The sequence below is a fragment of the Phyllostomus discolor genome, chromosome 9 (genome assembly GCF_004126475.2).
Source record: "Phyllostomus discolor isolate MPI-MPIP mPhyDis1 chromosome 9, mPhyDis1.pri.v3, whole genome shotgun sequence".
Lineage (NCBI taxonomy): Eukaryota > Metazoa > Chordata > Mammalia > Chiroptera > Phyllostomidae > Phyllostomus > Phyllostomus discolor.
The window spans coordinates 64,461,451-64,482,692 of NC_040911.2; the positions used below are offsets into that span (position 1 = coordinate 64,461,451).

Genomic DNA, 21,242 nt, shown 5'->3' on the forward strand with positions numbered 1-21,242 from the left:
CTTTAATTTGACCTTATCTGAAAAGCACTTTATCTTCTCTTCCATTCTAAATGAGAGCTTTGCTGGATGGAGCAATCTGGGATGTCGGTCCTTGTCTTTCATGACTTGGAATATTTCTTTCCAGCCCCTTCTTGCCTGTAAGGTCTCTTTTGAAAAATCAGCTGACAGTCTGATGGGAACTCCTTTGTAGGTTACTGTCCCCTTATCTCTTGCTGCTTCTAGGATCCTCTCCTTCGTTTTTACCTTGGCTAAAGTAATTATGTGCCTTGGTATGTTTCTTTTTGGGTCCAACTTCTTTGGGGCTCTCTGCGCTCCTTGGATTTCTTGGAAGACTGTTCCCTTTGCCAGTTTGGGGAAGTTCTCCTTTATTATTTGTTCAAATAACTTTTCCACTTGTTGGTCCTCCTCTTCTGGTACCCCTATAATTCGGATGTTGGAACGTTTAAAGGTGTCCTCGATGGTCTTAAGCTTTTCTTTGATTTTTTGAATTCTTATTTCATCATGCTTTCCTGCTTGGTTGATTCTATCTTCCTTCTGGTCCACTGTGTTGTTTTGAGACTCAGATTCCTTCCTTTCACTATTGGCTCTCCTCCATGTATCTTCCTGCATCCCTTTTATGGTAATCTGCATTTTTTCATGTAATTTGCATCCAAAATCAATCAGTTCCGTGAGCTTCCTGATCACCAGTGTTTTGAACTGTGCATCTGATAGATTGGCCATTTCTTGGTCACTCAAAAGGATGAGTCCTGGGGGACTGATCTGTTCTGCTGGAAACATATCTTATATCTTTCCCTATCTCTCCTATTATTTTATTTATTTACTTATTTTTTTCTCTGGTCTGTTTGCTCTTGTTACGGTGGGGGGCGGAGCCTTAGGTGTTCACCAGGGCTGGGCGCCCCAGTCGCTAGATTGTGACGTTAAATGTGGGGGCAGGGGCGGGAGCGGGGACAGGAGGGATCAATGGCGACCGTTCTGTACTCCTGGAGCCAGACACTTCCCTGGGCTTCTGGGCCGTGAGCTCTGTCCTGGTCCACAATTGCTGCCCCACTGATTCCCCCAGCCGCTGCTTGTGTACTCAGGGATCACCGCTGCACCGCTGCGCTCCTGCGCCCTGGATTGCTGTCGTGCGGATTTTGCACCAAATTTCCCCCGACCTACGCGTGCCTGCGACCCGCGCCATCCCCGCACCTACTCGGCTCGTCGTCCCCTACCAGTCTGGATGTATGGGTCTACTTCAACTTCTTGGCTGTCCGACTTCCATTTAGATAAACCCTCTGACAGTTCTGATATTATGACTGCAAATCATTGTTGTAAATTATTGTTGTTCTGTTCTTGGTTGTGCGAGGAGGTATGGTGCGTCCACCTATTCCTCCATCTTGCCGGAAGTCCCCAACTTTTTACATTTAATACCATCACTCTACTTCAGATATTAATAATGAAGAATTGCCTGAAGAACAACTAGAATTATGAATATAACAGGGTTACAAATAATTCTGAGGTGTTTGTTTCCATTCTCCCCCAAAACATCTCTGCTCCTCCCTTTGTCACCTTCTCCTTTCTGTTTTTGGTGAAACTGTATATCTTTTATAACTCTTTGAAAATGGAACCAACTTAGTTTAGTGCAAATGCAAATGCATGGGCAGGTGTCCTACAGGATTTTCATAATTCTTTTTCTCTTTTTATGCAATGGCTAAAGCCTTTTCTTACAACCAGGTAACACATAGCAAGACAACATATTTGTATTTTTACAATTAGCTGTTTCGACAGCCTTTTTAAAATTTTATTTGTTATTATTCCAGGATGTCCAGTTTACAAAAATACTTCCATGCTGTTCCCTCCTCCCTACACCCAGGTGAAGGGCTTCCTTCCACAAACGTTTTACGCTATTGTTTCACACTTTTTATTTCTTTTCCTCGTAAGGACTACTTTACTGTATTGAGTGCAGGAGGGACAAGAACAAAAAACATGAACAGGAAAAACAGATTCTTCTTAAATCCTTGGAATTTAAATTCCTATTCAGTTCAAATATTTGGATACTTCAATGGATATTTTTCTAAAATGAATGGTTCCAGTTTTGAATGCAGCTCTTGGGTCACTTCCATAATTCTAAATGATGGATAGGAACTGAGAAATGGTCATTGTTAGTCTACATTTCCTGGAGAACATTTTAAAAAGACAGAGACACCCATCTCACCCATCTCTCTTTCCCAAAGTCATACTGAGTTCCTTGGCACTGCCACTGTTGTTATTACCAGAATATTGGTTCACCTTTATGACACTGAGATATATTTTTAATATGTTTTATGTATATATATATATATAACAACAGAATTAGTTACTTTATTTAAAAGAAACATTAAATGTGCAAAATTACATTTCATGATTTAATACACATAAAAGGAGTATGCATACTTTACATTGAAACCCACATACAAAGTTAGTTGATCACATAACAATAAAAGAACTGGCAAAATGGAGAATGAGAACTAACTGCTGCAGATTTTAAGTGTTTGCCTCCTAAAATTAAAACCATAAATTAGATCTCTTTAAAGGGAATTTAAGAAAATCAAATACAGACCTCAAGTAGTACTAACAACATTGAGCACATCTCTTTTATATATATTTTAAATGATAATAGAAGTATATAATTCTCCTGGCTCTTTTCATAATGTTAGTCAAACTTGTTTTTATTAATGTTGAATTTGGCTGGGAACAACTCTAGATGACAGCATTATTATTATGACATAGTGTGACCTGCCCCCTCTGCAGGGATCACAGTAGTGGGCTGGGTGGCCTGTATGTTCTTTCTCACTGGTCTCACGTATTGCCTGTGGTGGTGAGTTAGCTCAGTAATCATTCCTCAGTGCTGTGTCCTATACAGGATACTGGGGAAATGAAACACAGGGCCCAAGTCTCTTATTTCCATAGCAAATGGTTATTGTGATGTCTACTTTTGATCATGAAATGTTTGTGATCTCTGCAAACTGGAAGATGGCAACAAAATATAAACATCTAGTGCTGGAGACTTTGAATGCATTGTTTGTGGTAAATTTTCGATTATCTTATTACAGCATGTTAATTTAATTAGATCACAAGTATCTGAGGTTGAAAGCCATTTTCAATGGACATTTTTTAACTTTTACATTTCATGTTCAAGACTAAAGTTTCCCTTATATGTCAGGACTTAGGTGTGAAACCTGGGAGTCAACCAACAGGATACACTGAATTACTCAATCCACCTTCAGAGAAAGGAAACTGGAGACAAGATGTTTGTGAAAGTCTGAAATTACATTCTTGTGATTATCTGTTGCAGCCCAGGTGCCCTGAGCTTGGTGGCATGCTGGCCCCTCTCACTTGAGACTCATTGGTAACTGACACTCTCTGGAACAAGTCCTCTGGAAGATAGCAATAGCAAATGCTTCCAAGAACCCTTTAAGGGCAGATGGTAGAAACTGCATCAGGGCTAAATATATGGAAAATTCACCATAAAACTTGAGTATGTTGTATTTATTGTTAGAACAGCAGAAAATATGTAAAGAGTGTTTTCCTTTGAATTTTTTGGAATTGATGTGTTAATACAATTTAGATGAAATGATTTCTTATATACATGTGTATGTATATTATTTCTTATATATATGTGTATGTATATATACACATACACATGTATATATAAATCTAAGAGGGAGTTGTAGGAATATATGCTCTGTTATAAATTTTCTATAGCTTGTTTTGTTTGGATGTGCAGCATGGTGGCTGTTACAGAGTGACACCTAGTATTTGATGTGCTAGTGACACTGGACAGTTTGGAAGGGAAGAGTATCTGGCTTGAAGATACTCTTCCTTGGGCATTTATTGAGTGAACTTGGAGGAGTGTCCAGTCCTGAGATGATTGCAGACTGTGATACTTCCTAATTGTGTTGAAGTGAGAATTTAAATCCTGTAAGTTTTTAGGATGGTGGGAGCCATGTGGTGGAATTTCACAGGGTCATTGTGATTTCTACTTATCAGTAACCTAGAAGTTCCCTGGAAGTGAATTTGTGTGTGTGCGTGTGCGTGTATAGTGAAAAATGGCACAGAAAAGGCAGCCAACTCATTGTACTGGTACTAAAGTTGAAGAGACCTGAAAAATGTAGTTTTTAGCCAGAAAATAGAAGCTTGCATGAAATGAAGAATATGACAGATTTGGTTGTGACAGATCTCCCATCTAAGACCCTTGTGTGAAAAGAAGACTCCCCTTGAATCTGTTCCAGTGAGTGCTTTATTCAGGGCAAAACAGTGTATTGTGGATAGAATTACACGTCAGGTCTTTGGATGTTCTCTCATTAAGAGTAAACAAAGAGCCATGGATGGGTGGCTTAGTTGGTTGGAGCATCATCCCATACACCAAAAGGTTACGGGTGTGATTCCTCAGTTGGGACGTGTTGGGAGGCAACCAGTGGTTGAGGGTTCAAACCTCAGTCAGGACCTGTCTAAAAACCAATAAACATATCATCTGGTGAGGATTAAAAAAAAAGTAAAGAAAGAGTCTAATATAACTTGATTTTCTTTAAAAAGAGATTAGACCTTTGCATGATCTTAATTTAAACAAAGTGAAAAAAATAACTTCTTACAATCTCTCAAGTGCATACACTTCAAAGTTTTTTTTAGCACTTATTAAAAATAGTTTTCTACTTGCATCTGTGTATTTATGTTGATCTCTATTGAAAGTGTTTTTCTCCACTCCAAGGTTCTGTACATCTCATGCAGGTGCACTTGGACACCTTATTCTGCCTACTGCCTTAGTCTCTGTTAGACTTAGTCAGAGCCTCAGTTTTTTCCCCCTACTGGAGTATCTGTTAGTCTGTCTTTTGGTCTGTGATCTTCTGCCCCTTCTCTCTCCCTCACCTACTTGGGAGTGATCTCGGTGCAATGTAATTCTGATTCCCATGGCCTTTAGAACAGGTCAAACTCCCCAGCAAGGTTTACCAGGTTCTTCCTGTTCTGACCTGTGCCTCCCAATACATCCCTTGTCACCCATCTTATTTCTGCCTCATCTGGCAACCTTTTGAAGGTCAGAGAAAGCAGCAGGTTTTCCCCCACTCCTACACCTTGAAGCTCCTTAGTCTGCTTAACATGCCCTTCTGTGCCTGGCTCATTCCTGTGTATCCTTTAGGATTTAGTTCAAGAGTGGTTTCTCTTTGTTTTGTTTTGTTTATTTTTAATACAAATTTGTATCATTCTGAATTGACATAATGTGATATAGAAAAATTAATGGAACTTCACTTTCATACAAGCTTTATTTTTATTATTTATTTTAAATTAATTTTTTCAATTACAGTTTATATTCAATATTATTTTATATTAGTTTCAGGTGTTTTATTTTTATAGTTTAAAAAGTTTATTTTACATTTTAAAATATAGTTTACATTCAATATTGTTCTGTGTTAGCTTCAGGTATTTTATTTTTATTTTAAAAATGTCTCTAATTTGAACAATTTAAAACTTAGAGAACAAAATTCAACAGAGTAAATTGAACAGATCTTATTGGCTTTTTCAGTAAACATTCTCTTTTTGACAATATTATTTTATATTAGTTTCAATATTATTTTATATTAGTATGGCATAGTGGTTAGACAGTTACATCATTTAGGAAGTAATTCCCCTGACAACTCTAGTACCCACCTGGCACCATACATAGTTATTATAATATTATTGATTATATTTCTTAGTCTGTACATTACATCTGGTGACTCTTTTGTAACTACCAATTTGTACTTCTTAATTCCTTCATCTTTTCTAACCATCAGGCAATCCTCAATTTACTGTTTCTGTTTTGTTTATTTTGTTCTTTAAATTCCACATATAAGTGAAATCACATTTGTATATGTCTTTCTCTAACTTATTTCACTCAGCAAAATACACCCTCTATGTCCATCCATATTGTTACAGATGGCAAGATTTCATTCTTTTTTTTCCCCCCGGTTCAGCCATATTTCACTGTATATATGCACCACTTCTTTATTCATTCTTTTATTGATGGATGCATAGGTCACTTCCATATCTTGGCTATTGTAAATAATGCTGCAGTGACCAATAGGTGCATGTCTTTTTGATTTAGTCTTGTGGGTTTCTTCAGATAAATACCCAGAAGTTGAATTGCCGGGTCCTTCATTGTCTCTTGTTATAGCCTTTGTGTCAAAGCCTGTTTCATCTCGTATAGGTATTGCTACCTCAGCTTTTTTTTCTTTGTTTCTGTTTTCATGAAACATCCCTTTCCATCCCTTTGTAGTCCATGTGTTCCTTTCGCTCTGAAATGAGTCTCTTATAGAAAGTGTACGTATGTAAGGGTCTTGTTTTATTATCCATTTAGCCACTTTATGTCTTTTAATTGGAACATTTAATCCATTTACATTTAAAGTAATTGTTGATAGATATGTGTTTATTGCCATTTATTTAATTTTTATCTTTTTTCCCTTTTTTTTTCTTAAAGAAGACCCTTTAACGTTTCATGTACTATTGGTTTAGTGGTGATGAACTACTTTAGCTTTTTCTTTTCTGGGAAGCTCTCTGTATGTCCTTCAATTCTAAATGATAGCTTTGCTGGGCAGTTGTAGGTCTTTGCTTTTCATCATGCTGAGTATTTTGTGTCAGTCCCTTCTAGTCTGCAAAGTTTGTGTTGAGAAATCAGCTGACAGTCTTACAGGAGCTCCATTGTAGGTAACTAACATTTTTTCTGTTGCTGCTTTTTAAGGCTCAGGGAATCACTAGGGCTGGGTGAACAGTGTTATCCAGGTGGCAGAGACTCAGATATGACATGGGCTTATGCCTGTAGGTAGAGGGCTCTGGAATGGAGCAATAGCTTCTGCTAGGACTAATGCCTGGGAGAAAGCTGCCCCTCCAGCTCTCATCCCACCAGACAATTCAGTTTCTCACTGTATGTCCCTAGTGCTTTTCAATCTGCTGCCCTAGTGCTGGAGCTGAAAGCCAGTGAGTCTGAGTCAAAGTCTGAGCACAGGCCCTTTAAGAGGAATGCTTGGGACTTCAGAGAGCCCTCTATCCCTCGAGCATAATCCTGTTCATTTTCACAGCCAGAAGTCATGGGGACTTCTCTTCAGGGCGCTGAAACCCTGAGCCTGGGTTCCTGGTGTGGGGCTGGGACACCTGGCTCCAAGGTGGGGGACCTCTGCAGCAGATATATCCCTCCCAGTTTTTAACTGCCACACATGGATGTGGCACCAACCTGTGTGGCATCTCTGGACCTCCAGTCAGTCTTGATGTGGCTTCTTCTTTATATTCTTAGTTATATTTATATTCTATTTCTATATACATTTCTATTCTATATAAATATATTTATATTCTTTATGTTCTAGCTGGACTTCTGTTCTCTGGACTTGTGCACCTTAAGACGCACCTAGATTTTAGAGGAGGAAAGTAGGAAAAAAATTTTTGAAGCAAAAAATGCGGTAAAAAAGTGCATCTGATAGTCTGGAAAATACAGTATTTCTCTGATGATTGTGATGTTGAGCATCTTTTCATATGTCTATTGGCCATCTGTATGTCCTCTTTTGGAGGAATGTTAATTCAGATCCTTTTTTTTTGCATTGAATTGATGATTTTGGATTTTGTTTTGTTTTGTTTTGTTTTTGTTTGGTGTTGAGTGGTATGTGTTCTTTATATTGGGCTGGCCAGAAAGTTTGTTTCTGTAAAAAAACAGAAACACATTTTTCATTTTCATCAGTAACTATTGATTTGGATGTTTTGAGTGTGTTGGCTATCTCCCATGAGGTATAACATTGATTGTTCTCAATGTCTCGATATGACTGCCAACTTCAACTGGTCTACCCCACCATGGAGAATTGTCCAGCAAAAAATCTCTAGCACATAACTTTGCAGACCACTTTTGACATGTTTGATCAGTCACAGCATCTTGTCCATATGCTGCACAAGTCTTCTTTTGCATTTCAGTTGTGTTTTTACCTTTTTAAAAAAATTACTTTATTGTTGTTCAATTACAGTTGTCTGCATATTCCTCTCACCACTCCCCCAACCCAAATTTCTTGAAATAATAAAGCATAATATGCCAATAATGTGTATTTTCTTCTATCTTCAATATTAAAATGGCTACACAAAAATTCACCAATTTTTGTAAGTATTTTAAAATGCATGCTGATATGACACCTATCACAATACAATCTAACACAGTTGTTTTGAATAAAATGAAAAACAACTAAGCGCTACTAGAGCCAGCTAACAGGAAAACCAAATGAACTTTTTGGCTAACCCAGTAAATTTTGGATATTAACCGCCTATTGGATGGATGTGTCATTGGTGAATAACTTCCCCCATTCAGTAGGCTGCCTTTTCCTTTTGTTGATGGTTTTCTTTCCTGTGCAAAAACTTTTTAGCTTGATATATTCCATTTATTTTTTGTTTTGTTTCTCTTGTCTGAGGAGGAGAGACATCAGAAACAAAAATTGCTGAGAGAAATGTCAGTTTGCTACCTATATTTTCTGTTAGGAGTTAAGTGGTTTTGAATTTTACATTTTAAGTCTTTAATTCATTTCAAGTTTATTCTTTTGTAGGGTATAATAAGCTGACCTAGTTTAATTTTTTTGCATGTATCCAATTTTCCCAACACCATTTATTGAATAGGCTGTCTTTACCCCATCATATGTTCTTGCCTTAGGTAGTCTCCCTTTGGAAGTGTGCCTTGTCTGTACTCCCTTGTGCGTGAACTGACATTGCTGATGTTCTTGCCTTTTCCTGTTAGGGCTGTAGCTTTTAGAGCTACATGGCACTGGGTACAAAAGGGGCACTTAAGAATATTTCTTAAGGAATCGAGTAAATAGTTGATTCAGAGGTAATTTGTTTTAATTACTTATACTACTACCAATTAAAATTTCTGTCTATAGCTTATTGATTTGCAGTGCTTGGAGAGGATTTCATTGATACCAAAATTGTATTGATTCTATATTTATTTTTAAAAATCACCTTTATTCAACTTTTTGAGTTTAAAATTTAGTTTTTTAAAATTTTAGTCTAGTGTTATAGAAATTTAAAGTCTACAAATTTGCCTTATTTTTAGCTTTGACTAATTTTTATTATATAGCATTTACATTGTTGGTATTGTTTAGTTTATAATTAAAACATTTTTTTGTAAACTTGAGTGTCACTCAAAAGAGTATTTCAAAATTCCTCAAATAGTTAAGAAGTTTTAGTTTAAACTCAGTGGTGGACCTTTAATGTGTTGAGTTTGCTTATGACCTGTGAAACTCCTCCTTTGAGGGGTTTATTTACATGGCTTTGAAAAATAACTTCTAGTAAATGTTTTATGACTTTTAGGATCTTTGAAGTGATATTTCTCTACAAACATATCTATTAAATGAGTCTCACTATATTGAACTCTGTTGTATTGTACTTTTGACTTGTTTTATATGTCAAAATAGATCATTAAAGTCTTCCATTATAAATGTATTTTCTCCTGTGTCTGTATGTTTTATTTTCATGTATTTTATTATTTTATCTGCGTTATTGGTTGTATAAAGGTTTTTGAGTATCAATAGCTAAATTGTAAATTACATTTTAAATCTTTTTGAAATGATACCTTGTCTCCCCCGTAAAGTCTTTCACCTGATATTGGTGCTGTGTTGTTGTGTGTTTGTGCCCACATGTACCTGATACATCTTCTTCTGTATTTTATTGTTAATCTTTCTGTGTTTGTAAGCCAGTTCTGATTGACTTGATCTTATAGGTAAATTTAAACTGTTTATATTTATATTCATATTTATATTACTCTTTCTGTGTGATAACTAACATTTTTGGTTTTTTCTATTACATGTGTTTTTTGGGGGAGAGTTTACTGACTTTCACATTATGGAATATACCTTGTGACTAGGGAAATATAGTGTCTACTTTCTATCATTCCAGTAATTATCTTTATGTTAACAAAATACTATTTGAACCTTTTTTCTTCTGATTATCCATATCAAGAATAAAGCAGTGTTTGATAATATCCCCATACTTTTTCTTTAACCCTGTGTATCTTTTGTAATTCTCACTTCTCTCACCTATCTCCTTAAGCATTTTATATCCAGTTATTTTATTATTTTTTAGGATGTTATTTCTCTTATGTTAGTAATTTTGAGAATTTACTATATTTTATAATCATACTGACTCCAATGATATAAATATAGTTCACTGTCACATTATTTATACCCCTTATTTTTTATTTTTAATTAATTAACTTCTATGTTTGCTGGAATATGAATCACTTAGTATGTTTAGGAAGGACAGTATGTGGCTGATACATTTCCAGCTCTAGAATATCTTTTTTTAGCTATAAACATATATAGCTGGTTATGTAATTTTCAAATCATAATCTTTTTTCCCCTCAAAACTCTGAATTTGTTTGTTTTTCAAAGTTACTGTAATTTAGTCTGGCTATTTATCATATACTAGATTCTTATGTATGCCCTGGTCTACTTTAGGACTGCTGATCTCCATATGTGTCTATATTCTGGTGCCCATTCTAATCAGCTTGGCTTGTAATGAGTCACTAACAACACTGTCTTCTGGAGCTGAATGTTGCAGAGAAAGGCCATGGTCAGCATGATTTTTGTTCCTTTGTGGATACTACTTTTTCCTTTTAGATTTTTGTTGGATTTTTTTTTTAGATTTTATTTATTTATTTATTTGTAAAGATTTATTTTTTTTAGGGAGGGAAGGCGGGGCGGGGGAGAGAGAGAGAGAGAGAGACAGAGAGAGAGAGACAGAGACAGAGACAGAGACATCAATGTGCGGTTGCTGGGGGTTATGGCCTGCAACCCAGGAATGTACCCTGGCTGGGAATCGAACCTGGGACACTTTGGTTCCCAGCCCGCGCTCAATCCACTGAGCTACGCCAGCCAGGGCTTGGATTTTTAATTATATTTGAATTTACAACTTTAAATTTGCTACATCTAGACATTTTTCTCTGTAATTGTAGGGAGGTCCTATGTATTGTGCAATGTTTCATCGCAGGGTTACAATGGAAAGACTCTGCAGAGGATTCTAGACTCATGCTTTCCATGTGTTTTATTTCCATGTAATATTTCTGATTTTTCATAATGTCACTTATTTTTGTATCTGCTTCCTTTATTTTCCTAGGTCTTAAAAAGTTTCAGTGGAACATGAATCAGAAAGTCTAAAAAAATTACCCTGTTTCTTTTTTCTTTTTTTTTTTTTAAGCAAATGTATTTTGGAAGAATGAATTTCCATTCTTCCATAGGAGAAGAATTTCTCCTTTGCTGCATATCCTAAGTGTGTTTTGCTTTCGTGACAGGGGACCACCACAGCCCCTCATATGTCTCTGCAGTTTCATTTGTGCTTTAAGCAGTAAATCTTCTAAATGTTTTGGGTGTAGTTGGAGGTTCTTTGCCCTTTCCTGGTTTTCATTTCTTAATGAGGTTTCTTTAACTTTATAATATGGGTTTTTAAAATGCAGGAGGGAGAAATTGATGCTTTTCCCTTTTTATTACATTCTATATTTCCTTTAGATGCCTTTGCCTTGTATGTTGTGTCTCTTTTGAAATAATTTTATTCATTTTCTTGTTAGCCAAGGAAAGTATGGCCTTTTGAATGGTGTTCTAGGCAAGCATTAGATTTACTACAGTGTTTGAAAGCACGATTTCATTCTCAGTTATCTTTATAAAGTGCCCAGTCTCCAGGTTCTGTGTTTCTATCATGTTAGAGTATGACTACCTTTCTTAAGTTTGGACATTTCCCTGTGTCTGCCTGTGTGTGTGAACTAAAATAATAATTCCCATGGTTTTTCTTTTTGTAATTTTCACTTGTCTATTTGTGTATGGAGTGCTTATCAGGAAACATTATGTGCCAGGCACTATTTTTGACATTGGTAATATAAGATGGCTAATATAGGGTCTCTTTTCTCAAGGAATCCAGCATCTAGTGGTGGAGTGGGCCCTGTGGCCATCTAGCTGAAAAGGGATGTGGTGAGAGTTACGGTTGAATTGGGCCTTTCTCAAAAAATGATGTTTGAATTTGGTCATAAAGACTGAAAAGTATGTGTCAAGATGGAGCTGGGCTATCCTTATTTAGTAACAACATGGCTAGTGATTAGATAGTTATAAGAAGAAAAGCATTTTTTAAAATGAAAAAAAATGTAGTCACCTTATGTTTGAGATTATGTAATTCCTTATTTTAGCTCTATTTTTCTTAAACTATAAGGTCCCAAAGAGGTGTTGACACTCAAAAACTTTAATGAAAATATCTCATCCATGTCAGGAAGTTGAGTCATTTTTAATAAGAAATGAGTGGCCAGGCCCAAGACAGCCGAAGAATAACTTGCCCTCTCCATAAGTCTATCTGGAAGTGTTCATACCTCTGGGCTCCTGCTCACATGGGTCCTTCTGAGACCATCCTTGTAGCACAGGCATTCACAGGATGTTTCTTTTAAACCTAACTGTCCAGTTCTCATCGTAAATTTTCTGAACATATATAACTTGAAAGGTAAGTAAGACTTCTATTCTTTAAAACCAAACTTTTGGTTTTCTCCGTAGTCAACATTTTCTTTACCTAGGACCCTTGTGTCATACAGCTAGTTTCAGGGAGAGTTTCTTTCCTTGTCCTCTAGGTATAGTTAGTCATTGTTTTAGTATGTCTTATATGAATTAGTATGTAATATTTTCCTTGTTCTTCACTGTCTTCCATTTCTAAGTGGAGTAGAAATCAAGTGTCAATGTCCTGGGATATGTTGCAATCATTTGCTAATAATTTGGGGAAAAAAAGTTCCCCACACAAATTTAATGAGAATCAGCATTTTTAAAGTACACCATAGCATCTTGTATAAACTCCAGCTTCCATTTCACATTATTTGTGGTCATGCAGTAGGTTCTGAAGAAAAAAGAACTGTGGATAATCAGTTAAAAGAATGACAGATTCCCTGTTGTGCTGATCAGTTAGTAACACTTAATTTTGATTTCTGGTGTGCTATAATGGATTACCATATAGATGTAGCTGAGCACTGAGCATTAAACAAAGCCATATGTTTTTCAGAAGAGTAATATTTATTGACACTGTGTGACTTTGCTGAATTTTTTTTATTTTACTCTCCAGTGAAGCTACAGATAAGATGTCAATAACTTATATGGCATTCACAGTAGTGTAACTTAGAATAATGGCTGCAGTAGAAATGTCATATTGTATTTGCCTCAGGAAGGGTAGGCTTCATCTGGGACTTTCAAGGGGCAGGCTTATCATTTAGACACAGATGATCATGTAGGTCTTTATTTTTAATTGACCTTACAGAGTTTAGTATATAAAATTGGCCCTTGCAGTATTTGGATACAAAGAGAAATTTCTCTGTGGAAAAGAAACCTAAACCAAGAAAACCAATAAGTAGTTTGGAAAACTGAAAAGCATGATTCAGTGCCAAATTGGTTTCCTGACTAAAGTAAAGATCTGAAGAACAGTGTGCACACCAGGCATTCATCTAGTCCAAGATAAGATCTATCCCGAATCTCTAATTTTTTCAGTGTCTTCTGTAAGACATTTTTTAAATTAAGTGGCAAGATGGGATCAGAAGATGTCCCTCTAATATAACTGATGTGCTAAGTCCCCTTGGATGAAAATGTGTGAAAAAATAGTACACTGGTCTCTGTTGTACTATTTGCTCAGGAAGGAGGCAAAAAACGTACAGGAAGGACTCAGTGGACCCAGGCTTCCATCAATGTGGGGCAGCGGCCAACTGATGAGAAACATTGTCAGCAGAGACTGTTTCCCTGAAGTAGGATACAAGTCTGTTAATTCTGCAACCTCTTAATATGATGAGACTATTCTAATTAATTATTTGAACTTTATTGTGGGAGACATAGAGGTGTGTTCCTTACATTCTCCTTCGAGAAAGAATTTGCTGTCCAGCTGCAAGGAATGGATTAACTGGCAACCTGCAGCTGTTAATACCTTCAGCTTTCCAGCCATGGTCAACCCCTTATCATGGTCACCAACCAATGACTGAGTGAGGCAATGGTCTTACTATTTTCAGGCACTTGGGGCACCTCTAACATACCATCATTGCTCCAGAGTTCTCTCAAGGCTGGCAGACATTTGTTAGCTCTGTGTGGTGGCCTGAGGCTCCTTGCCCAATCCTGCTTTCTAATTTCTCTTTCACAGATGCTATTCCCCAATAAGTCATTAGCACACCTAAGTCTACTGAGTATTCTGTTCCCCAGAGAACTCAACCTGCAACAATTATTCAATTCTTTATCAATCATATTGAATTTGCCTCTATAGTAAATTTTTTACTAAAGAGAAAGTATGAGTTAAAATATCATAAAACTTAGGTGAAAGTGGAGGTCATCTTTCTTTCTTTAGTCTGAGGACCTCCTAGTCCATCTCTACATTGTCCTTATTCCAGGCCCTAGAGTTGCTTGTTTGGCCTGGCAGCAGCCTGACTGCTGAGACCCTCATACTTTTCTCAGTTCCAGAGTCATCAGTTTACTTGTACTAACTTCTTTGTTTGTGTTTTCTCATAATCTCTAGAAAGCTCTCTGGATTTCTCACACCTGTCTGTGTCCTCTTCTATACCTTGTGGGGACAAGTTTAGGTTTATATTCTCTAACTAGGGCAATGCTCGTGTGGGTTCTTATTAAAGTATTCTCTAGAGAACTGTTGTTTTTTTTTAACCCTCACAAGAGAGTATGCTTATTGATCTTAGAGAGAGAGGGAGCAGGGTTGGGGGAGGAGAGAATGAGAGAAACATTTGTGTGAGGGAAACATCAACCAGTTACCTCCCATATAAGCCCTGACTGGGAATCGAACCTATAGCCTTTTGGTATTTGGGATGATGCTCCAATTTCTGATTTCTTTTTAGTGTGATGGAACTGAAAACATAATGTAGTTTTTGCATTTAGTTCCTTTCATGTGTTATCCATGTAAAATTCATGTTGGTGTGTGTATATTGTAAGGCGAAGACCTATTTTGGTTTTTTTCCTCTCAAAGAGCCACTTTCCTCTGCACAATTTATAGATGGATCTTTCCTGCCTGGCATTTGGTGTCTGGCTGACAAATGTTTGGGTTCTCTGAGCAACAGTTAACATTGAGCACCCTGATTTAATATTGAAGTCACTTTGTTACATGGCATAAATTTTTCCCACATATGCCAGTGTCTTTAACTTTTTCTAACTACTTATGCATATAACAGACATTACTATTTCTAATCTTTAAAACAAATAAACATACCAGCACTTGACACATCAAGAGTTTCTTCTTTGACCTGTGCACATTGTCTTTAGCTTCTCCTCTACCTCCTTCATCCTTGCTTTCTTAGTACTTTCTTAGGGGAACTCCAGTGCACTGATATTTCTGAGGTTTCTTCTCATCTTCTCATTTTAAATTCTCTCCCAGAGGGATTGCATGTACTACATCTTTGGCTGCTCCCTATATCCTGTTATCATCTAAATCCTGCTCCTGCATTCCAGACTGAAATATTCAATTGCCTAGAAGATCATCTCCACTAAGATACTTATTTGACACCTCAAATTCCAGAATGTCCAGAAGTAAACTAGACATGCTTCAATTCTGGGATTCCATCTGGATTTGATATCTTAGATAAAAGTATTGCCATCTACTAAGCCATTAGGGAGTCATTCTTGAGTCCTCCATTTACCACAATTCTACCTGCCCATCCTGACAATTTTACCTCCTTACTATCATGATCGTATACTTCTCCTTTTTACCATGCTAACCTTGGTCCAGGCCATTTCATTCCTTATCTGAAATACTACCATTTCTTCTTTGTGGACAATTCTGCTTCTCTTCTCATTCATCTTAAATTCACCTACAACTGGAACCTAAATAGGTACTGTGCAGTGCTCTGTGAGAACATTAACTCCAGCCTCACCTGCCTCTTCTGCCTCTCCAGTCCCATCTCTTCCCATCCTTGCCCATCTACCAGTCAAGTGGACCCTCTTGCTGCTGCCATTTCTTTAAGACACCAAATTGTCTTTGCCTGTTGGCATTCACATATGCTCTTCCTTCTGTTTCTGTTCTCCACTAGGTTAATTTAATCCTGTACATCTTAGCTCAAGTGTCTTCTTTTCCAAGAAACATTTTATGATGCCCTTGCTGAGATAACATACTTTCCCCCCTCACCTCTGCAGCACCTCAGACAAACTTGTGTCAGGCTTTTTTCCCCTTCTCCTTATTGATATTGGGTTGGCCAAAAAGTCTGTTTAGTTTTTTCCGTGAAATAAAAGACACATTTTTCATTTTCAGCAGTAACTTTGTTGATTGTTCTCAATGCCTCAATTTGATCACTGTCAATTTCAACTGGTCTACCAGGCCATGGAGCATCATCCAGCAAGAAAGCTCCAGCACAAAACTTCGAAAACCACTTTTGACATGTTTAGTCAATCACAGCACCTTGCCCATATCTTTTTTTTTTTTTTGCGTTTCAGTTGTGTTTTTACATTTCTTGAAATAATGAAGCATAGTATGCCGAAAATGTTGCATGGTTTCTTCCATGTTCAATATTAAAATGGCTACACAAAAATTCACCAATTTTGATAAATTTTTTTTTAAATGTATGCTGTTAGGACAACTGTCACAATACAGTCTAACAAAATTGTTTCAAATGAAATTAAAGACAACTAAGTGGTAGTAGAGCCATTTTATGGAAAAAAACAAATGATCTTTTTGGCCAACCCAGTAATTCCTTTACTGTCTCTCTTCTTCACTAATCATGAAACCCTTAGAAGTGAAAACTAAGTATTTGATTCACATTTCTTTTATTTCAGATGTCAAGTTTGGTATCTAGTGTGTAGGTATTTTTCATTAAATAGGATTTGATACATATGCACACCACATTGTATGTGTCTTTGTGTGTGAGTGTATGTTAGCATTATGACATAGTAAAATAAGATATACTTTTAGAGAAGGGTCTTAAAAGATAACAAACCAACATGTTCTAGGGGAAGTCTGCAAAGGAAATGCAGGAGAACATTAACTTTAGTGATTTTCAGCATGTGATCAGCTATGTACTGCTTTTAATATATAATCAAATAACCTTTGATATAGTTTATACAGCGTTGTTATCTGTGTAGATATATAGTTTGAAGAATTTGTAATAATGATCTAAATACATTTATATTTTAGTATTTATATTTATCAAATCTTGAAAAATTAATTTTTTAAATTTTTTTGAGTTTTCTTTACTAAGGGCTAAACTATGCCCACATATTTTAATGTGAGTATTGTTAGGTCAATGACATTTAAGGAAAGACAAAGTATATTTTAGTTAATGTGAACATAGGACCATAGCAAAGATTGGGCTTACCTGTAAAATTCACAATTTCACAAATTAAAAGCTTTCAAAAATCCCTTTAATGAGTATTTATTGAGCACATACTGTGTGCCAGTCATGCTGTAGGTGCTGAGGATATTTCAGGGAACAATATGAAGATATTATTGCTTTTATGGGGCTTATACTCTGTTGGAGGGAATATTGCTTTGAAATGAGTGAACCAAGATCCTTTCCCTAGGGATGAGGACTATGAAGATAGAACAAGTGATGCAGAAAGCACCAGTGGGGTGTTACAGGATGGAAGCCTCTCTTGATAGAATTTTAAAAGGCCTTTGTGAGGAAGTAACATTGTAGTGAGACCTGGATGGTCAGGTTATCCCTTCTGTTCAAGGCTATGGGTGAAGAAGTATCCAAACTGAGGGAAAAGTCTTTGCCATTTAAAGTCATGTTTGATGGAAGTTTACTTGTTTTGCCTTTTCCCAGAAGTTCTTACATAATCCTTTTATTGTCAAGTGAGAACAAATTAGGTAAATACATGTGTATTGTTACTGACCCAGTTAGAAAGTTAAGACAAAATCAAACCAAACCAAACCCCAAGATGACTTGAATGCAGAAGGCAGTTTGTTAGCTGCCTAGAAATACAGTTATCAGGAGATCTGAATATAAAATATTTACCTTAACCTTTCAAAATGTTAGAGTATTAGGTGTAGATCAGTGATTTTCAACATGTGTGCCACAAGAATTTTTAAAACATGCAATACCTGACTAGTCGGGGACACTGACCTCTTTTCCCATAGATTGTCAAATAAAAGCAAAATGACAACAGCCAACAACATAATCAAAATTATACCCATTTTTTGTCAGATCGACAAAAAAAATATATTTTTTGGTATGCTGCAGAATTTTAGTAATTAGTTTGTGTGTGCCATGAGATGAAAAAGGTTGAAAATCTCTGGACTAGATAAACTTAGATGGAGTATTTTCATAGTAAAATAGTAAAGTATTATCAATACCAAGAAACGTTATTTTGTCTAGTTTTGGATTTCTACTTTTTTAAAGAAAAAGGTAGTTGCAGGTAAAGTAGAAGAAATCATAATACCCAAGGATAACTTGCCAAAACTTGCTCTAGAGTAAAAAGTATAACCCTCATTGGTTTTGGGTTTTTTTTGGGAGGTGGAGGGGCGGGGCACTGTTTTTATTAGCCAGTATTCTTGTATGTCGTAAATTTGTCTTTTGGAAATGTTCCAATGGGTGGAATCATAACTACAGTCCTAAAACTTATGTTTAGCTGTTATTAATCTCAAGAAATTTTTGCTGCTAGTTTCATTTTATTACTCCACAGAATTGTTTATGATCTCATCCTCTTTTGTTCATCTTTCTTCCCAACTCTGTTTCTTGTACAGACACTAACAGTGATTATAATGGAACTGGGAAGTGAACGGTGAAAAACAAGAAACCTGGGCAACATGACATTTAAGAAATTAATCTTTTAATATTTAAGTAATGGCAGTGATTTAATTAAGATAAAATTTTCGGGTTTTTTTGTTTTTGTTTTTCATTATGAGGGAATTAAATGTGGGACAGGAATCTCTTTAAAACATTTAGGGAAGCTTGCATGGGGTGAGTAAAAGAAACTGTTCCATAGGGGCACAGGATCAAGTACAGTGTTTATGTTATTGCACATAATTTTTTTCTTTTCTGAAATATATATAGTAAGTACTATGGACCTATCATGAAAATGTGTAATTTCATTTATAGTTCATTTTCTTATGATTTTTTGTTTGTTTTCTAGAAAATACTGCAGTTTCTACCTGAACGCATTTTCTTTCGATGGCATTACCAAAGTATAGGTAAGAACAAATAAATATTTTTCAAGTAACATGGATTTCTTCTAATTGAATTTTCAGTAATGTTTTATATAATTAACACCATCAAGATAGATTGTAGCAAGGAATATTAACAAGGTATGCTAGTTAAAACTGAGACAGGACGAGCCTGGACTTGAGGACATATAATATTTGTTTATGCTAAAATGTGGTTTGTAGATCAGCAGCAGCATCCTCAACAGAGAGCTTTTTAAAAATGCAGAATTTCAGTTCCCAGCTAGACATACCAAATTAAGTCTTCATTTTTAATCAGAGCACCAGGGGTTCCTGTGCAAAAAGATTTGGTGAATTATGATCTCGAGAATTTTTCTTAAGTAATTTTACATTTTTACTTATAAAAGTATCTTGTTCTTCAAGCCTTAATCATTGACTTAAAATTCTTCTGTTTGAACGCTGTAGGATGTGGCAGCAAGAAGGTACTTGAACTAGAACAAGTTACCTTGGCTACCCTTTCTGTCCAATTCTTGACATTGGATAGCATTTCAACTCAAAATAATATTTACAGCACAATTAGAGTGCCATATTTTTCCATGTATAATGCATACTTTTTTGCCTAAATTTTTGAAGGAAAAATAAGGATAAGCATTATACATGGGTAGTACCTAAAATGCCTTGTATCTCTTCTTGTGTTTTGTAATTATTAGTTATATAAAATTTCTTGTACCATAATATGTTCAAAAATTAATGCTGAAATTTCCTTATAATACAAACAATAAGTATCTAAATATAAATAAATAAAAATTGAATTAAACATAAAAGATTTTTTTCCTGAGAGTTTGGGCCAAAAATGTTGGTGCACGTTATACATGGCAGAATATGGCAATTTGTGGTTCTACCTTCTGTTTAATGAGCTTCTGGTTTAGTCCTTTAGTCTTAGAAGATTGACATTTTCTATAATTTTTCTTTATTAGATGATTGCATTTGAGGACAGTATGGCCTTATAATGGAATCTTAACTGTTTATTCATTCATTCAAATATTTACTGAGGGAGAGACATTTCTCTGCAAAGTTGTGAGGCAAAGTCAAAGACTAGGTTACTGTCCTTGTATAAACCAACTATCTAGTGGGGGTTAGATGAGAAAAAAAATTATTACAGTATAACTGTTACTATGAAAGAAGTGTAATGGTAGCAAACAAGAAAAGTTGAATAATTCTATTCAGAGGAATTGAGGAACGCTTCAAGAGTGGTAATTTTAATCTGAGCCTTGAAAGATGAGTGTGAAAAGTGTGGAAAGGGCTTTCTGGGTGAAAAATCAGTATGTAAAAGACATGGAACCTGAAAGAAGAGGGCACATTCAGTGGATATTTCAAAATTCAGAATGTTAATTTTAATTTGGAGTTATTTGTATGAAGAATATAACTGACTCTTAACATAAACTGAATTATTTAAAGTTTTGTTATTAATGTATAGAAAGTAAAGTATGTATAGTAAATACATCTATTGAACTGAGTGATTAAATCATTAATGATAATGCCTCAGTGTTTAAGTCTTTCAAACACATGTATAAAGTTTTTTAAATTTTAGGTAGTTGTTGATAGCCTTTCTGCTACTTGATGCTTTGACCTTTTGTATTTAAATTAAAAATAAACAAAATCAAATGCTTAGTATAAAGAGACATCATGGGGATTTGTTATACTTCATGATATAGTAGGAATGGATGACAATGAGAAGTAACTACATATAAGTATTTTTTATCTTTGTTAGATATATTCCTTAAATTTTATGCCATTTGTATGAAAACCATACTCATTTTCTTTGGATAATACTTTAAAGCCTCTGAAGACTAGTAGGCTAACCTCAGCATGAATAAATTTATTAGAACTATGTGTGGGAATTAATTTGCCAAATGCGTTGTGAAACTTTGTGCATCTAGTAGACAGTGTTTAGTGTTACTTTAATTCTGCCTAGTACCACATGGTTACTGTTAAAATTATTGGTACAAGTATCTTTTTACCCTATTTAATAGCATTTTACCAGGAATAGTTGACTCCTGGGTTGGGTTTGCAGAATGTGTTGTTTACCTAATTTATGTAGTATGTATCAGGTTTGCCAAAAAGTTCCTAAAAGTGAACATCCC

The 21,242-nt window shown here is 35.7% G+C and overlaps 1 protein-coding gene and 1 long non-coding RNA gene across 4 annotated transcripts in view; one reads left to right on the top strand and one right to left on the bottom strand.

Moving 5' to 3' along the window:
* The window catches only part of RALGAPA2 (Ral GTPase activating protein catalytic subunit alpha 2), a 369,400-nt gene that overhangs the window by 72,066 nt on the left and 276,092 nt on the right, over nucleotides 1-21,242 (top strand). For all 3 annotated transcript variants that reach the window (XM_036009474.1, XM_036009475.1, XM_028523690.2), the window contains exon 4: nucleotides 19,071-19,128. In XM_036009474.1, coding sequence (XP_035865367.1) covers nucleotides 19,071-19,128 — 58 coding nt within the window. The remainder of the gene's footprint in view (nucleotides 1-19,070; nucleotides 19,129-21,242) is intronic.
* LOC118496769 lies at nucleotides 7,736-16,560 on the bottom strand. The gene is made up of 2 exons (XR_004899321.1): nucleotides 16,446-16,560; nucleotides 7,736-7,956 (listed from the first exon to the last, which is right to left on the bottom strand). It is a non-coding gene; the product is annotated as an uncharacterized LOC118496769 (long non-coding RNA).